At 42.7% G+C, this 18,184-nt stretch overlaps 1 protein-coding gene across 1 annotated transcript in view; it reads left to right on the top strand.

Moving 5' to 3' along the window:
- The first annotated feature begins 284 nt into the window (after positions 1-284).
- Positions 285-18,184, top strand: part of LOC138765095 (SRSF protein kinase 1-like) — a 50,602-nt gene continuing 32,702 nt past the window's right edge. The window contains exons 1-2 of the mRNA XM_069941810.1: positions 285-546; positions 651-711. Coding sequence (XP_069797911.1) covers positions 300-546; positions 651-711 — 308 coding nt within the window. The 5' untranslated portion in view covers positions 285-299. The remainder of the gene's footprint in view (positions 547-650; positions 712-18,184) is intronic.

Raw genomic sequence — 18,184 nt, forward strand, 5'->3', positions numbered from 1 at the left:
GTGCCTTGTTGGACCCGTTTCTGCAGCGTTGTGTTTTCCCCCCTTCCCCTCCCCCTTCCCCTCCCCCCTCCCCTCCCCCTTCCCCCCCTCCCCCTTCCCCCCCTCCCCCTTCCCCCCCTCCCCCTTCCCCCCCTCCCCTTCCCCCCCTCCCCTTCCCCCCCTCCCCCTTCCCCCCCTCCCCCTTCCCCCCCTCCCCCTTCCCCCCCCTTCACGTAATCTTCCCAGCCACGGAATTATGATGTAAAAGTCGGGCAGGTTTTCAGCACGTTACGTCGTCGATTACGTCATGTGAACGCGAAATGCTTTGGAGCTTGGTGGCCCCGCCTCCCGTGACCGTTGTGCGCTTGCGCATGGGTGGCGGCGCCGAGCCGTTCAGTCGGCGGGCGCGTGTGACGCTGGCGGACGTCAGGAAGAAAAGTCAGTCTGCGCCTGCGTGGGTCAGTCGGCGGACGCGTGTGACGCTGGCGGACGTCAGGAAGAAAAGTCAATCTGCGCCTGCGTGGGTCAGTCGGCGAGCGAGGAAGCTCAACATGAGCTCCCGAAAAGGTGAGCGCTCTTTTCTTCCACAGGGCGGCCAGCGTTTCCCTGGAGCCAGGGCTTTCGTGTTCCACACGAACCCCATCCTCACCCTCGTGTGTTTTTATTTCCAGTTCTGGCTCTCCAAGCGCGCAAAAAGCGAAGCCGAATCAAAAAGGAGAAGATTCCCAAAAAGTGAGTGGTGGATGTATCGGGGGCCAGGCCAGAGCTGCGTGCTCTTCTCTCTTTCCCCCCCCACCCCCACCCCACAACCTCATTGCCAGGCCTCGGTCCTGAGCAACTCCAGGCCTTCTGGCTACATTTTCCTCTCCCCCCGCCCCCTGCTTTCCGCCTATCTTTGCCTTAAAATTGGACCGAGGAAGATGGGTCGGTTTTTCCGTGGTTGCTGGCGTGGTTCTCCGTGTTCGCCGCCTGTATGCAGAAAATGAGGCTGGGTTGGAAATGGAAAGGAAGGGGGGGGGGGGAGAGGTGATGGAAGGAGGAGGGGTGCGGGAGAGGTGATGGAAGGAGGGGGGGTGCGGGAGAGGTGATGGAAGGAGGAGGAGTGCGGGAGAGGTGATGGAAGGAGGGGGGTGCGGGAGAGGTGATGGAAGGAGGAGGGGTGCGGGAGAGGTGATGGAAGGAGGAGGGGTGCGGGAGAGGTGATGGAAGGAGGAGGGGTGCGGGAGAGGTGATGGAAGGAGGAGGGGTGCGGGAGAGGTGATGGAAGGAGGAGGGGTGCGGGAGAGGTGATGGAAGGAGGAGGGGTGCGGGAGAGGTGATGGAAGGAGGAGGGGTGCGGGAGAGGTGATGGAAGGAGGAGGGGTGCGGGAGAGGTGATGGAAGGAGGAGGGGTGCGGGAGAGGTGATGGAAGGAGGAGGGGTGCGGGAGAGGTGATGGAAGGAGGAGGGGTGCGGGAGAGGTGATGGAAGGAGGAGGGGTGCGGGAGAGGTGATGGAAGGAGGAGGGGTGCGGGAGAGGTGATGGAAGGAGGAGGGGTGCGGGAGAGGTGATGGAAGGAGGAGGGGTGCGGGAGAGGTGATGGAAGGAGGAGGGGTGCGGGAGAGGTGATGGAAGGAGGAGGGTGCGGGAGAGGTGATGGAAGGAGGAGGGTGCGGGAGAGGTGATGGAAGGAGGAGGGGTGCGGGAGAGGTGATGGAAGGAGGAGGGGTGCGGGAGAGGTGATGGAAGGAGGAGGGGTGCGGGAGAGGTGATGGAAGGAGGAGGGGTGCGGGAGAGGTGATGGAAGGAGGAGGGGTGCGGGAGAGGTGATGGAAGGAGGAGGGGTGCGGGAGAGGTGATGGAAGGAGGAGGGGTGCGGGAGAGGTGATGGAAGGAGGAGGGGTGCGGGAGAGGTGATGGAAGGAGGAGGGGTGCGGGAGAGGTGATGGAAGGAGGAGGGGTGCGGGAGAGGTGATGGAAGGAGGAGGGGTGCGGGAGAGGTGATGGAAGGAGGAGGGGTGCGGGAGAGGTGATGGAAGGAGGAGGGGTGCGGGAGAGGTGATGGAAGGAGGAGGGGTGCGGGAGAGGTGATGGAAGGAGGAGGGGTGCGGGAGAGGTGATGGAAGGAGGAGGGGTGCGGGAGAGGTGATGGAAGGAGGAGGGGTGCGGGAGAGGTGATGGAAGGAGGAGGGGTGCGGGAGAGGTGATGGAAGGAGGAGGGGTGCGGGAGAGGTGATGGAAGGAGGAGGGGTGCGGGAGAGGTGATGGAAGGAGGAGGGGTGCGGGAGAGGTGATGGAAGGAGGAGGGGTGCGGGAGAGGTGATGGAAGGAGGAGGGGTGCGGGAGAGGTGATGGAAGGAGGAGGGGTGCGGGAGAGGTGATGGAAGGAGGAGGGGTGCGGGAGAGGTGATGGAAGGAGGAGGGGTGCGGGAGAGGTGATGGAAGGAGGAGGGGTGCGGGAGAGGTGATGGAAGGAGGAGGGGTGCGGGAGAGGTGATGGAAGGAGGAGGGGTGCGGGAGAGGTGATGGAAGGAGGAGGGGTGCGGGAGAGGTGATGGAAGGAGGAGGGGTGCGGGAGAGGTGATGGAAGGAGGAGGGGTGCGGGAGAGGTGATGGAAGGAGGAGGGGTGCGGGAGAGGTGATGGAAGGAGGAGGGGTGCGGGAGAGGTGATGGAAGGAGGAGGGGTGCGGGAGAGGTGATGGAAGGAGGAGGGGTGCGGGAGAGGTGATGGAAGGAGGAGGGGTGCGGGAGAGGTGATGGAAGGAGGAGGGGTGCGGGAGAGGTGATGGAAGGAGGAGGGGTGCGGGAGAGGTGATGGAAGGAGGAGGGGTGCGGGAGAGGTGATGGAAGGAGGAGGGGTGCGGGAGAGGTGATGGAAGGAGGAGGGGTGCGGGAGAGGTGATGGAAGGAGGAGGGGTGCGGGAGAGGTGATGGAAGGAGGAGGGGTGCGGGAGAGGTGATGGAAGGAGGAGGGGTGCGGGAGAGGTGATGGAAGGAGGAGGGGTGCGGGAGAGGTGATGGAAGGAGGAGGGGTGCGGGAGAGGTGATGGAAGGAGGAGGGGTGCGGGAGAGGTGATGGAAGGAGGAGGGGTGCGGGAGAGGTGATGGAAGGAGGAGGGGTGCGGGAGAGGTGATGGAAGGAGGAGGGGTGCGGGAGAGGTGATGGAAGGAGGAGGGGTGCGGGAGAGGTGATGGAAGGAGGAGGGGTGCGGGAGAGGTGATGGAAGGAGGAGGGGTGCGGGAGAGGTGATGGAAGGAGGAGGGGTGCGGGAGAGGTGATGGAAGGAGGAGGGGTGCGGGAGAGGTGATGGAAGGAGGAGGGGTGCGGGAGAGGTGATGGAAGGAGGAGGGGTGCGGGAGAGGTGATGGAAGGAGGAGGGGTGCGGGAGAGGTGATGGAAGGAGGAGGGGTGCGGGAGAGGTGATGGAAGGAGGAGGGGTTGGTAATTTCTAAAACTAAGCCTTCATCAGGTTTCCCCCACTCTTAAAGACTTCCCTTAACTGAAATAAAACGATTTTTTTTTTGTCATGTGAAATGTGTATTTGGATACAATATGAGCCAGTGTAAACATGTTTACTCTTTCTTGTCTTGATCCCTTGTCTTGGATTGTGTTTACCCCTACTTTAAATCTAGTACCTTTTATTCTGTCCGTGCATAATTTTGCCCAATCACTGTTCTCTCCACTGTATTAAGCTGGTTATTATCAGTCCTTTTTTTGTATCATGGAATGAGAAAGAGCCTGTTCTCATGTTGTTCTCATCTTTTTATCAATATTGACCATTCCATCCTGTAATAGTTCATGTCCAGCTGGTACTTGGCTATCCATTTGTGTCTATAGGCCATTTTATGGCAGGAGAAAAAAACAAATGTGAAGACAGAGATTCTCTTTCTATGCATTGCTGCACCTATCTCCATAAAAGGTCCAAAGGCCGATAGACTGCTGGAATAATCTCCAGCTCCCATGTGCCTAGAGGAGTACCCTTAAAGGTGGAGTGTTGTCACTCCACCTCCATAAAATGAATGCAACTGAAAGTGGACGAAACCTCAAACATTTTAAAGTGGACAAACTCAAATTCATTCACTGCGAACTCAAGTGGAACTAAACCAAGTAATTTTTAAATGCTAGTAATTCACAATGCTTCTTCTCAGAGGGTGGTTCTGAAATTCACTGCCCATTGAAGCAGTGGAGGCAACCTCAGTAAATATATTTAATACAAGATTGAATCGAAGGGGAATTAAAGGACGAGGGGAAAAGGCAGGTAGGTGGAGATGAGGCTATCATCAGGTCCGCCACGATCGCATTGAATGGTGGAACAGTCTTGACTGGCCGGATGACTGACGACTGCTCTTATTTATTGTGTGTTTTTGCTTTTGGGCTGAGATTTGACTGTGAAAGCTATATTGTAGTCTGAAGAATTAAAGCAGGAATGATGCAATGAGGATGGAAATCAAGGGGTTGGGGAGGATAAGGGCTAGGATAGTGGGAAATACGAAAGGGGTTTGGAAATGTGGACTAAAATGAATGTGCATGCTACATTCTCAAAGCAAATAAATATTCCATTTGATACATTTAATAGTATTTAAGGTTTTGAACCTAGAGTTCAACAGAAAGCTAATTGGCAAACAAGTTGTCAAAAAAATGTTGTCAAATGTAAGATGGATTGTGAGAATGGAGTGAGCCATTTTTTGGTTTTGTCATTAGAAAAGTTTAAAATTCTGATGAAAATGGGCCCCTGTTTGGTCCCCATAACTAAATTATTTTTGCTACATAAAGTACACTGTTTGACCAGCTAAGGTTCTCCAGCATTGTGAATTACTAGCATTTAAAAATTACTTGGTTTAGTTCCACTTGAGTTCACAGTGGATGAATTTGAGTTTGTCCACTTTAAAATGTTTGAGGTTTTGTCCATTCTCATCCATTGTTATTTTTTAATGTTGGCAATGTCCCATCTTTGTGTATTGTCAATCTCCAATTTTTTTAATCCCTCATTGTTTTTCACATGCCGAATAATTGTACCATGATCACAGGTCCTTGTACTCTACTCTCATGTCCTGCTTATTACCCCTGTCCACTATCTTGCAGTTCAGTTAATTTCCAGCTAAATCAGTAACTGAATGCAGATGCTACAATGTTGGGAATGTCTTCAAATGGCATGTGATTCCACCTCTAAACCTTTCTACCTCAGTTGCTTTGAGCCAGTCTTTGAACCTACTTTGAGAGTAGGTGAATCGACATGGCATCAAATGAACTATTTAAGGTTAATGGGGATATCCTGAAAATACTGCAGCCAATAGTTAAATATGAACAAATACTCAAAGATTGTAGTTGAGACATGCCTGACAATGTAAAAGATGTTTTACTATGTTAAAGGTACTCTGCAAATTCCTTGGGTTCAAAAGCAAAGTATTGTAGATGGTATTCTGCAATAAAAACAAAATGCTGAAAATACTTAGCGGGTCAGTGGAGAAATAAATAGTTGATGCTTCTGGTTGACTTTTGTTTAGACGTTAAATTACTCTGGCAAACTATATTAAACTTTACTGGTGACTTTGTGAAACTTGCTTTTAGTTGATCATACACTGCAGAATAGCAAGCCTCAGTCATTTCTTACAGCCAAGGATTCTGTAAGATTTTTTTTCCCATCTAGACTCTCGTCGTTGCTGTTGCATAGTGTCAACAGGGAAATGAGTGGTTATGTTATTGAATATCAAGGATAGTCCTTTGTGTTTTTTTTTATTGAGATGGTCTTTACCTGACAACTGCATGATGTGAATGTCGAATGTCTCTTGCTGTGTCTAACTCTTGCCCAGGTGTGTGTGGACAAGGACTGCTTCATTATATTTAAAATGGTGCCCTAGTTTATTTTTATCTTCACCTGAAAAAGCATACAGGACCTTGATTTATTGTTGGTTCTCAAAAGGAATATCTTTGACGGTGCAGTACTCTTCAGTACTGCAAAGAGATGTCAGCCAGTATCTGGTGCTCACCTGTTGAGTGGGACTTGAACCCACTGCTTGACTGGTGAGAGTTGTATAAAATTTAAGAAATTCAATAATTTCAACAGTGCATTTTATCTGTAATTTGGTTACAATGTGTCTTATTAATTTGGGAAGATTAAGGATTTACACCTTTGCAGGAGGTTACAATTCCTCAAATTTCATTTATGCAATTTGACCTTTTTAAAATTAAAACCACAAAATAATGATGTGACATTTTTGACAATGATGCAATATACAGTAATCTAAATAAGGTGCTGTGTTTTAAGAAGTAAATATTATTGAAATTGCGGTTTTAGAATAGTCTAAAATTCAAGATTCCTTTATTGTCATGTAATATGCAAAATTAACAAAAGATTGGCAGCAGCAAAAATTGCCCAGCCAGTGCCCCTTGCTGTCAGAAAGAAAAGCAAGATTCTCCCCACCACCAAAAATTACCTACAGCCTGCGTGGGTTCATCGCCTTAACACTAACAGCTCACTGCCTGTGTGTTCTTCAGCCTCTGGGGCCCCGCACTGGTCCATTGCCATGTCACCATCCTATGTATCATTTCCACTACTTCTCCTCAAATGGAGAGGTGGTCTCCCTGTTTTCTGGTACCCTGCCTCCTAGGAATCTGCAACCCCCTTGAGGCTGCTGTTGAATGCAGGGGCCACCATCTTGGGCCAAGACCCTGCAATCGCAGGATTATAATATAAACTGGCTGTGCTGCTATTTTTTTTAAATGGTAAGCATAGTTTTGATTTGAAATAGTATTGTATGGTCATTGGTAATGTGAGATTTGTAACAGTTTATAAGTTCAATAAGCAATCAAGTATTTTAATTATGCAAAATATATTTGCTGCAAAGTAGCAAGAATGTAAGCCAAGAAAATTGTTCCTAACATTTTTTGTGGCCTTAATTTTTTTGGGGGTAACTTTATAAGTGGCTATTCAACTTGTTAGCTTTGCAAGATAACAATGAACTGGCAGAAAATTTTAATTACTGATGATAAAATGGAACTTTTATGAAGAGATAATCCAACTTTATTGTTTTCTTTACCTTGTTTTCTAATTAAGAACTTCAATTATACTTTTGGAAAGTGAGAGAAAATGAGGATGAAGGAAATCTGAAATAAAAATACTGCAAGAACTTCAACTTTCCAGTTCTGATGTAAGGTCATTGACCTAGAACATTAAGATTCTCATATCACAGCTGCTGATATTCCAGAGCATTATTGGTACAATATTTTATAAATTCATGATCTATCTAGACCTATGAGAAGTTGGTGAATGAGGATCTTGACTCTTCTGACTTGAATAGTTTTTTTCTTTATTCTCTCACATCGTCCTGTTCCAAGGCAGGTAAGTCCACGTTCTGCAGTCTACCCAGATGAGTTATTTCCAGACATGAGGAATTTAATTTTAATAAATGTCAGCTTTTTTTTTTGTATCTTATGATGCCTCAAATTGGACATAAAGCCCTGCTTCAGCCCCAACTCGAGTGTTGTCATGAATAATGACAATTTCTGAGTATTTTAAAATATGAATTCTGTTGTATAATCGTGCCCTCCAATTCTTGACAGCCTCTGGCCATCAGAATTTGTCCTGCTCCAAGTTTGAACTTTTTTTTTCCTGTTGTTATTTGCTTGTCTCCATTCCCACTTCCTTTCCTGGACCTGGCATGCCTGTTTGTTCAACCCTCCACATTGAAACATCTTTATTGTTCCTCAGTTCATCTTTACCAGATAGCCTTTTACCTCTGCCGGAAATTTTGTACTGAACTGTTATCTATTTACACTGCCCATCTTCTCCCTCCCATCTGTTTGTTGACCCCATTGTTAAGCCATTTTGTTCCTTCAGCACTTAAGTTGTAGTTATTTAAATTGTCCTACATTTAGCAATAAGATGAGACCATTTTGAGTGTCAGTTCAAAGAAATAATTAGCCAGGACTCCAGAGAGAACTCCTTTGAGGTCTCATTTTTATTGCTCAGAGGCTTTAATTCACATTTTCACAAAACAAGGAGGGGCCACAAATTAACAGCAAGCATTTTATTAAAAAAATTTTAGCAATGATTTTGGGCATAATCATTAGCTAATTAATAGTTGCCATCATTTCTATTGGCTGGATTAATCCAGGCAACTGGTTGTGTCTGAAAGGAGGTGATAGCCTTGTTACTGTGTTCATTATTGACAAAGATTGCAACTCAAGCAGTTTTGAGTAGGCAGGCTATTTTTGACAATTCGGCAGTGTATACACCTCATTGAGCTGCAATTGCATTGCATTATTGATTGAACTGTTAAAAACTTATCTTGAAATAGGATCTAGTTTCTTGCCTGCTAAATTATAAAGGTACTAATTGGCTTATTCTCCCTCCCACTTCCCAAAGGGAGGGAAGTAATTAATTGAGATTTCCTGAAGTGATTTGGTGCAGCTTTGAGGGGTTTTGCTCCAAATGTGCAATGGTATTGAGTGATCTTTTCTGATAAAGCTATAATACTCTTTGCTCTATTAAGAATGAGCTGATCACTTTTTTTGATACTGTTCTGAACTTGTAAACTACACCACTTTTAGTTTTGACCAGCATAGAAGATGAGCAGAGTGCATGAACTGAAGAACTAAAATGTGCACAAGAAATAACTTTAAAAAAAAAGGCAGTGAGATAAACTTGAGAATTCAAATTATGTTGAAGTGTTGAATCCTGGCTCCACACATGCATGCACATAGTAGCATTCTGTAATTTGGAATAGATACAGCATTTTGTTATCTTTCATGGTGATCAGTTCCTACTGAAACATTGAATTTTTTTTTATCCCAATGAGAAAGAAACTCTTTTCCTAGGTTAATACTGTTGAGAATGAATATTTCGTGCGAGCAAAGCATTTGCTGGAGAATAGTGGACAGGAAATGACATGCTTATCTATCAAACTCTTCCATTGCAATAATTTTATAACCTTCTGCTAGAAACCCAAATGGACCAGACTACAAAAACAATTTGGACGTTTGGGTATCAAGTGGTGAATGGCTCCTCTCCTGATCGCCAATGTCTGTCCACGTACTAGATGCAGGTCAGGAGTACAGAAAAATACTTCTGATTTCCCTGAGTGATTACAGTTACAATAACTCAAGAAGGTGCATGGGAGCCAACTGCAGGTTGTATACTAGCTGTATTGCAGTTCTTTATTGACCAATAATTGTTGACCAGATCCCCAAAAATGAATGGATATTTAAAAATAAAAGAAACTAATTTGCCAATCTTGAGTCAAGTGCACAAAAGGAACTTGGAGCAGATTTGTTCAGTTACCCACCCACCCTCCTGAAATTCCCCTGTAACCTGAAACTGTTTTCTTTATTTTTCAATATTTTTATTGAAATTCCACCTTTAAAAAAAAAAATTCAGTACATAAGAATACATTTTAATAGTCAAAAAATAGAAAAAATCCCAGAATGCATTGGAGATCATACTATTTCATCCACTACCTTGCAGGCTTGATCAAACAAATTATATTATAGTAATATTTTATAAAAAGATAATCTAATCCCACTTCCAAAATAGAGGCTGTTTGGCAAAGAGGAAAGAAAAATTCCTGTCGCAGTAATAAATGGCCTATTAGCCCAACACCTCTGCATTAATATCAAATCAAAGATTGTGAAAATAATTCAAAACGGTCATCTCGGTTTTTGAAAATTTAAATTTAATTCAGATGTTGAGCTTCGAATCTTCTCTAAATGTAAGCATGACAATTCCATGTAACCATTGAGCATGAGTAGGTGGAACAAAGTCCTTCTATCCAAGCAACGCTACTGTCCTAGCCATGAGACAAAAGATAATTATATGCAAATCAGATGCAGTTAAAGTTGTGCCTCTCTCTCCAACAATACCAAACAAGGATTAGGCTTAAATTTTACTTTCACAAGTACAGAAAAAGTTTGAACTGCTTCCTTCCAATTGTTCAAAAGATGCAAAATTGTTGTCAATAAAAAGGTCTTTGAAACATTTAATACCCAATCTGTACCAGTCATTGAAGGTAGTAGTGTCTTGTAAAGAAGGTGGAAAAAGGTGATTGGATATAATGAGGTTGACAAGAGAGTAACTCTTGAAATCCAAAAAAACCTTCTAAACTGTACCTGTATTCTTGGTCTTTGTTTAATTATCAGGTTAGCAGTTAGTTTATTTTAAAAAGGACCCTAGAATTACCAACATAAAAGTATTCTTAACAAAATTTACTTGTATTTCTACCCATGAGGGACAGTCAACTCAGTTATCAAATTGTAGTAAAAGAATCAAGTTGCGTATATTGACTGCCCAAGAATAAAATCTAAAGTTAGGAAACACCAAACCACCATTCGTTTTGGCTTTTTGAAGATGAACTTTATTTAAGCAGGGGTATATTCCTTGCCATATTTAACAAGATGTAAGCGAATCAAGTGAATTGTAAAAAGATCTAGAAATTAATTTTTTTTAGATATTTACATATTGGACACTTTGTTCAATTTCAGATCCATGGAATGCCCGAGGTAACTGTTCTTGACACTTTTTATAATCTTTAATCTTCCAATAAAAGCTTAATATCTCTGTTAATCTGGCGGATCTCTAGCCCTTTTTTCACTGGCTAACCAGTAAATTGGCTGTTCAGTGAACTGGTTGAAGAAGCCATTTTTGCCATTCACACTCATTGTTAATTGGCTCTCTGTGTTCTTTCACACTCATCGCAAGTCATCCACGGGGATTGAGGAGTTTATCCTCTGGTGATGTCTGAGTGATCAATGTTTTATAATCCTTGTATTTAAATAAAATTAATCATGCTTAATTATAACATAATTTTATAATTAAGTATTATGTACAGCACAGTATGAGCCTTTCAGCCCCTGTTATTGTGCCGACCTATAATAACTTTTATAAATTTATAAAGGACTGTGGGAAAGTGGTAGCGGCAATACCGAACAATTTATAAAGACCATGGGAAAGTGGTAGTGTTATACACTAACAATCCTTTTAATTATGTTTGGGACTAAAGCGCTTTTGTTAGCACGAACACAGGAACAGCAATGGCAAATTCAAAATAATAGTTTGTATTAAATTATCAATAACAACATTTTTTAACTTTAAACTTTAACTCTAAACTGAACCCCACTATGCACAAATATATGTGTATAACTCAAAGTCCCACTCTGAAGTTATAGGAGTCCTGCAGGATAAATTGCAGTGCAGGAATTGACTAAAAATTCCTGCACATTCCTTTTTAGACTGCTCGTGTAGTGGCAAAATTCCTTGATTGTGTCGTTACATGCCTGCCGTCTTAAAAACCTACAAGTACCAAGGGGAACCCCATGCAATCACAAGGTGAAAGTTCTAACTATACAGAAATGGCACACAAGCATAGGTTTGAATCTATATTTGGTGCTGAGAGGTAGCAGCTCCACTTGGTGCACCTTTTTTAAAAAAAAATGCTTTCCAAATGTGAATTGACCTGAGAGACTAATATTGATGCATGTTCTGGGGATGTAAGGTCTAAATCCATCTCCATTAATTTTGGTATTTTGTATTGTGGACATAGTAATCTATAATAGTCTGAAAATAGCTACCCTGCAGCATCTTTATTGGATTTACTGTGCTCCCAATAAAATCTAGTTCAGTAACTTCATACTTGGTCTTTTAATTAAAATGTTGGTGCTTGCCACTTATTATTTGGGGAAATTATCAGAAATGCTATCAAGAATTGCTCACTGATTGAAATAGATTGGATAGAAGGGGGTTCTTCAGTGCTTTCAATCTCTTTGCTAAATTATCTGCTTGGAGATTAAAAGTTCAGATAGGTTAATTGGCCATTGTAAATTCTTCCCATTTTGGGGTATATGGTGGAATCTGGGTGGGAGGGGAGATGATGGAAATCAGGTAGAAATGCTTGTGGCTTGCATAATAAGTCAGGACTTATCAAGATATCAAAATTTCTTAATACATTGAGTAGTTACCTTCATTTTGGTTTTGGATTTGAGGTGCAGTTTTAATGAAAAGAGAATTCAATAATTTGTCATTTGACATTTACTTCGTATTGCAAATCTTGATATTTATTTTAAATATTGTGTCGAATAAGATCAAATGTGAGGCAATGTCAACTTGTACACCTTCCACTTTGAGTGTTTCATGCCCTAATAAATTAATTTTCATTTGTTCAAGTGGTAATTGTAAATTTTGTGTCCTTTAGCAACTAACTTGGAAGTTGAAATCAGTATTATTTTCCTTCAACCAATTTTAATTATAACCTTTGGAGCTCTGTCTGTGTTTTAATAAATGCTTCAACCTCCAGTATTGTCTGTTGGATCTTGATAATATTCCTTTATTTTGATAGCCAAACTGGACACATTTCAATTCAGTAATTTAGATGGCTTCTCATATTTTGTGTCCCTGTTTATATTCCTGGCTGGGCATTTCTGTATTTTACACATCTTTTTAGTTTCTCAATCATTTAAAGCTCCGCATGTGTTTTCACACCCTTTTAAAACATTTTTTTTCTTCTTGATTGTTAGATCATTTTTCCTCACTGGTCATTTGCCTATTTCTTTCTCAGATGACTTAATGCTCTAAACTTTGATATTTAATCTAATTGTCTGACAAGATCACTAGAATGTATTGAATGGGAATTTCCAGGCTTCTTTAAAATCCATATTGATAAACCTTTCCTGTGTATTTCATCAACATTTGCCTAATTTATGATTATTATTTGGATGTGACACCAAAATGTTGGGGAAACAAGTTTATAGAGGATATAATCAAGAAAAATGGAGATAACTTTGAGATTAATTTGTAACCAATAAATATTTAACACATTTTGGACTAATCTATAAATCTTAGTAAAATGAGCACTGCCAACTCAGGTGTTCATCATTAATTACTTGGATTTCTGCTATTCATTCTGCAGACATCTGCACTAGAAAATACTCATGACATTCATCTGGTTAAATTTCCAAATTTGAACAAATGGATTTTCAACACAGATTTGCTTGGATAATTGGTGAAATAAGCAGTTGTCAGCTTTCGGCCAGAAGATGTGAGATGATACAATCTTATGTCAGTTTAATAAATTTGGTGACGTTGCAGGGAAGAAAGACCTGAATATATCTGAAGGCCACAGGGCAATTTGATGTTTCTTTTAATTATTTAAAAATGCTTTTGATTTCCTGGTTTCAATATTGGACAAAAACAAAGAGTTAACACATCTTTAAATCACTGGATTTTGTTCACATTTGCCCAGCACACTCAAGATAGGTGTAGAATAATGGCACCTCAACTCCAAATACCAAGGTTCAAATTAACCTTGGCTGTGGTCCGTGTGGAGTTTTCATGCTATTCCAATGAATGGGTTTCTTTGAGGTCCTCCAATTTCCTCTCAGATCTCCAAGATGTGCTCGTGGATCAATAGACTACTTTTGCCCTTTGTGTGGTAAAAGAATCAAAAGAGAAAGTTGGTGGGCATGTGAAAGGGAATAAGTTGCAGTTCATTGGGAGTGTGGTAAATGAGAATTGGATTGGCATAATTACAGTAGTCCAAATGGCTGCCACCTGCATTGTAATAATATCATAAATAAGGATATTTGAAATGCAAAGGTAGTGGTGAGGGCTTTCAGCTTTATGTGAATAGAGAAGCTGATATTCGCCTTGAAGCAGTAAAGGTTTTCTGGTAATCTTCAATTATAAAGTTCTGTTGAAACTTTACTCGCAATGTTAGTAACAGTTGGATAGGTTTGTAATGATTGGCAAAGGACCTAGAAGTGACAGAGAAAAAGATTTATTTTTTTTACATTTTGGTAGTTATGATTGGGGGAGTCAACTGCCTGACATGACGAGGCAAATTCAGTTGTAACATTGAAAAAGGAATGAACAAATAGCTAAAAGAAAACCAATCGTCTTGGGAGGAGCAAGAACAAAGGATAACTCTAAAAGTCAACAAAAACATATTGAGCTAAATGGTTGTCTTTCTATGAACACAATATGAATTTTGAATTGTTATTTTAGTGCTCTTTTTATCTATTAGTTTTCAGGAGTAGGGTTTATTTGGGCATTTTGTGAGTTGAGCTCAACTGAGGTTGCCAGTGAAGAATACTTAATAATATGCCTTTTATGAATCCAAGATGCTCCAATCAACTTGGAACAATTTAGCATGTTTTAAATTGTTATATGGTGAAACCCATCAGCCTTTTTGGTCACCAACACAAACTGATAGATAGATAATTATGAATTGCTAGATAATGGCATATGTTTCAGTAGAACATCCTTCATGATCTTCAAAATCCAGTGAGTCCTTTTATTTTGCTTATTTGACAAGAATTTAGTACCCCCTCCAAAAGATGACATCAATGAACTGAAGCATAGGTAAAAATATGCACAAGTCTAGTACTGTATAGAATTTGAATGCTCATTCTTGTTCTGAGATTGGAGTGTGTGGGTCTATTTGTGAGCCAAAATCTTTTGGCATTGATACTATGTATAGGTGTAAGGAATAGCTTTTGAGAGTGGAACACATTTGAGTTTGGCAGAAACAGGATGAAAAAAAGTATTTTGAAGTTTTTAACCACATTCTGCAGTAATATGGCAATGGAGATTTCTGTAAGATGTGTTTCTGCTGTCTATTTTTTTGGTGGTTGTATTTGAAATCGCTTCACCTGTGAATATTTTTGAGCCACATTATTTGTCTTTGGCATGCCTCCAAATAATTGTAATATATGTGTTTTGTGTTTTGATGACTTTAAACAGATATTAAACTCCATGAAGGTAAATATTGGAAAACAAAAATACGAAGTTTACACCTGGCATTCCTTTTCTCTAATTTGGATTTTTGCTTCCTGCAAAAATTAGAACAACATTTTAACCAAATGCCAATGTTCTCCCCTTTACAGTATCTATTAAATGGGCAAATCATATGGCTGTCCCGGTTTGATCCAATTGAACCATGAGCTTCCACCACACAAGTATTATTTTCTTTGGCTTGGCTTCGCGGACGAAGATTTATGGAGGGGGTAAAAAGTCCACGTCAGCTGCAGGCTCGTTTGTGGCTGACCAGTCCGATGCGGGACAGGCAGACACGATTGCAGCGGTTGCAAGGGAAAATTGGTTGGTTGGGGTTGGGTGTTGGGTTTTTCCTCCTTTGCCTTTTGTCAGTGAGGTGGGCTCTGCGGTCTTCTTCAAAGGAGGCTTCTGCCCGCCAAACTGTGAGGCGCCAAGATGCACGGTTTGAGGCGTTATCAGCCCACTGGCGGTGGTCAATGTGGCAGGCACCAAGAGATTTCTTTAGGCAGTCCTTGTACCTTTTCTTTGGTGCACCTCTGTCACGGTGGCCAGTGGAGAGCTCGCCATATAACACGATCTTGGGAAGGCGATGGTCCTCCATTCTGGAGACGTGACCCATCCAGCGCAGCTGGATCTTCAGCAGCGTGGACTCGATGCTGTCGACCTCTGCCATCTCGAGTACCTCGACGTTAGGGGTGTGAGCGCTCCAATGGATGTTGAGGATGGAGCGGAGACAACGCTGGTGGAAGCGTTCTAGGAGCCGTAGGTGGTGCCGGTAGAGGACCCATGATTCGGAGCCGAACAGGAGTGTGGGTATGACAACGGCTCTGTATACGCTTATCTTTGTGAGGTTTTTCAGTTGGTTGTTTTTCCAGACTCTTTTGTGTAGTCTTCCAAAGGCGCTATTTGCCTTGGCGAGTCTGTTGTCTATCTCATTGTCGATCCTTGCATCTGATGAAATGGTGCAGCCGAGATAGGTAAACTGGTTGACCGTTTTGAGTTTTGTGTGCCCGATGGAGATGTGGGGGGGCTGGTAGTCATGGTGGGGAGCTGGCTGATGGAGGACCTCAGTTTTCTTCAGGCTGACTTCCAGGCAAAGTCCTCCTCAGCGACAAGATCTCCATCCTCAACCGATGGTCAGAACACTTCCAATCTCTTTTCAGTACCAACCGCTCAGTCCAAGATTCCGCCCTGCTCCAGCTCCCTCAACAGCCCCTAAGGCTAGAGCTGGATGAGGTTCCCACCCTGGATGAGACATATAAGGCAATCGAACAACTGAAAAGTGGCAAAGCAGCAGGTATGGATGGAATCCCCCCAGAAGTCTGGAAGGCTGGCGGCAAAACTCTGCATGCCAAACTGCATGAGTTTTTCAAGCTTTGTTGGGACCAAGGTAAACTGCCTCAGGATCTTCGTGATGCCACCATCATCACCCTGTAGAAAAACAAAGGCGAGAAATCAGACTGCTCAAACTACAGGGGAATCACGTTGCTCTCCATTGCAGGCAAAATCTTCGCTAGGATTCTACTAAATAGAATAATACCTAGTGTCGCTGAGAATATTCTCCCAGAATCACAGTGCGGCTTTCGCGCTAACAGAGGAACCACTGACATGGTCTTTGCCCTCAGACAGCTCCAAGAAAAGTGTAGAGAACAAAACAAAGGACTCTACATCACCTTTGTTGACCTCACCAAAGCCTTCGACACCGTGAGCAGGAAAGGGCTTTGGCAAATACTAGAGCGCATCGGATGTCCCCCAAAGTTCCTCAACATGATAATCCAACTGCACGAAAACCAACAAGGTCGGGTCAGATACAGCAATGAGCTCTCTGAACCCTTCTCCATTAACAATGGCGTGAAGCAAGGCTGTGTTCTCGCACCAACCCTCTTTTCAATCTTCTTCAGCATGATGCTGAACCAAGCCATGAAAGACCCCAACAATGAAGACGCTGTTTACATCCGGTACCGCACGGATGGCAGTCTCTTCAATCTGAGGCGCCTGCAAGCTCACACCAAGACACAAGAGAAACTTGTCCGTGAACTACTCTTTGCAGATGATGCCGCTTTAGTTGCCCATTCAGAGCCAGCTCTTCAGCGCTTGACGTCCTGCTTTGCGGAAACTGCCACAAGTATTATTTAATGTTTCACTAAGTATACCTTGTTGAAAATGGCTGACATTTAAATAATTAACTTTAATAGTAACTCAATCTCAGTGCAGCAGAAAGTAGGTCAGATTATATATGAGCTCGGGAATCAAATACTTTTCAACCTTAAAACAGTATTTTTATTGATTCTTCATGTAATTCTAAAACTATGAAGAGTAAATTTCAAGTAACTTTTTTGTTTTTGAATTTGCAATTTCTCGGCCATGAAAGACGTTGGGCGACAAACGTGAGATTGAGTCACACCCTGCAAATACATTAGTTATTTCAGTGCTTGGGCACTCGCCCAGGATAACCTTCTTTTGTGAGGGGAAGAGGTTTGGTCTTAATTTTTGACAATTTATCTCAAGCATTTAGGCCTGTAGATTATCTCTGAGTCACAGATTTTGTGAGAAGGAAGTTTACTGTATGGATGTGCATGCATTATCAGTGTCATCTGTATAGTTCTCTACAAAATCAATGTACTTTCCAATGAGCATGCATAAAAAAGGCCTTTGTATCTCCGAATTAATTTTCAAAAAGCATTTTGGTAAACTTTAAAAGAGTTTCCTTTATTTTCTTCAAGGATAAAATTGCTGTGAAGCAGAAGATATCAGTAGAGATGGCAGAGGAACTAAATGAGTATTTTTGTTAGCCTTCACTGAGGAAGACCATAGCAATATACCAGATGGTCAGAGGACTTGAGGAATAGAATTAAGTACAGTCAAGATTACTAGAGAGATAGTACTTAGTTAGCTAAATGGGCTAATGACAAGTCTCCCAGACCAGATGAGGTGCACCCAAGTGTTCTGAAGCTGGCGGCTTTGGAGATTATGGAGGTATTTGAAATTATTTTCTAGAAATCAATAGACTCTAGCATGGTCCCAGAGGATTGGAAGGTCATAAATGGGGTTCCGCTATTTAAGAAAGGAGGGAAGCATAAAAATAGAAATTACAGGCCTATTAGTCTGATGTCGGTAGTTGGAAATTTATTGGAGTCCATCCTCAAGGGTGAGGTTATGAAATACCTTGAGGTGCATGACATAAGACCAAGCCAGTATGGTTTCATGAAGGAAAGATCCTGCCTGACCAACCTATTGATTTTTTTTAGGAAATATCAAGTAGGCTGTGGATGTTGTGTATATGGATTTTCAAAAGGCATTCAATAAGGTGTCACATAAGAGGCTGCTTAATAAGATGAGAGGCTATGGAATTGCAGGAAAGGTATTAGATTCGGTGGAGCATTGATTGGCTCATGGGCAGAAAGCAAAAGTTGGGAATAAAGGGACCCTGTTCTGGTTGGTTGCCAGTTACTAGTGGTGTTC

The sequence above is a fragment of the Narcine bancroftii genome, chromosome 5 (assembly GCF_036971445.1).
Source record: "Narcine bancroftii isolate sNarBan1 chromosome 5, sNarBan1.hap1, whole genome shotgun sequence".
NCBI classification, from domain to species: domain Eukaryota; kingdom Metazoa; phylum Chordata; class Chondrichthyes; order Torpediniformes; family Narcinidae; genus Narcine; species Narcine bancroftii.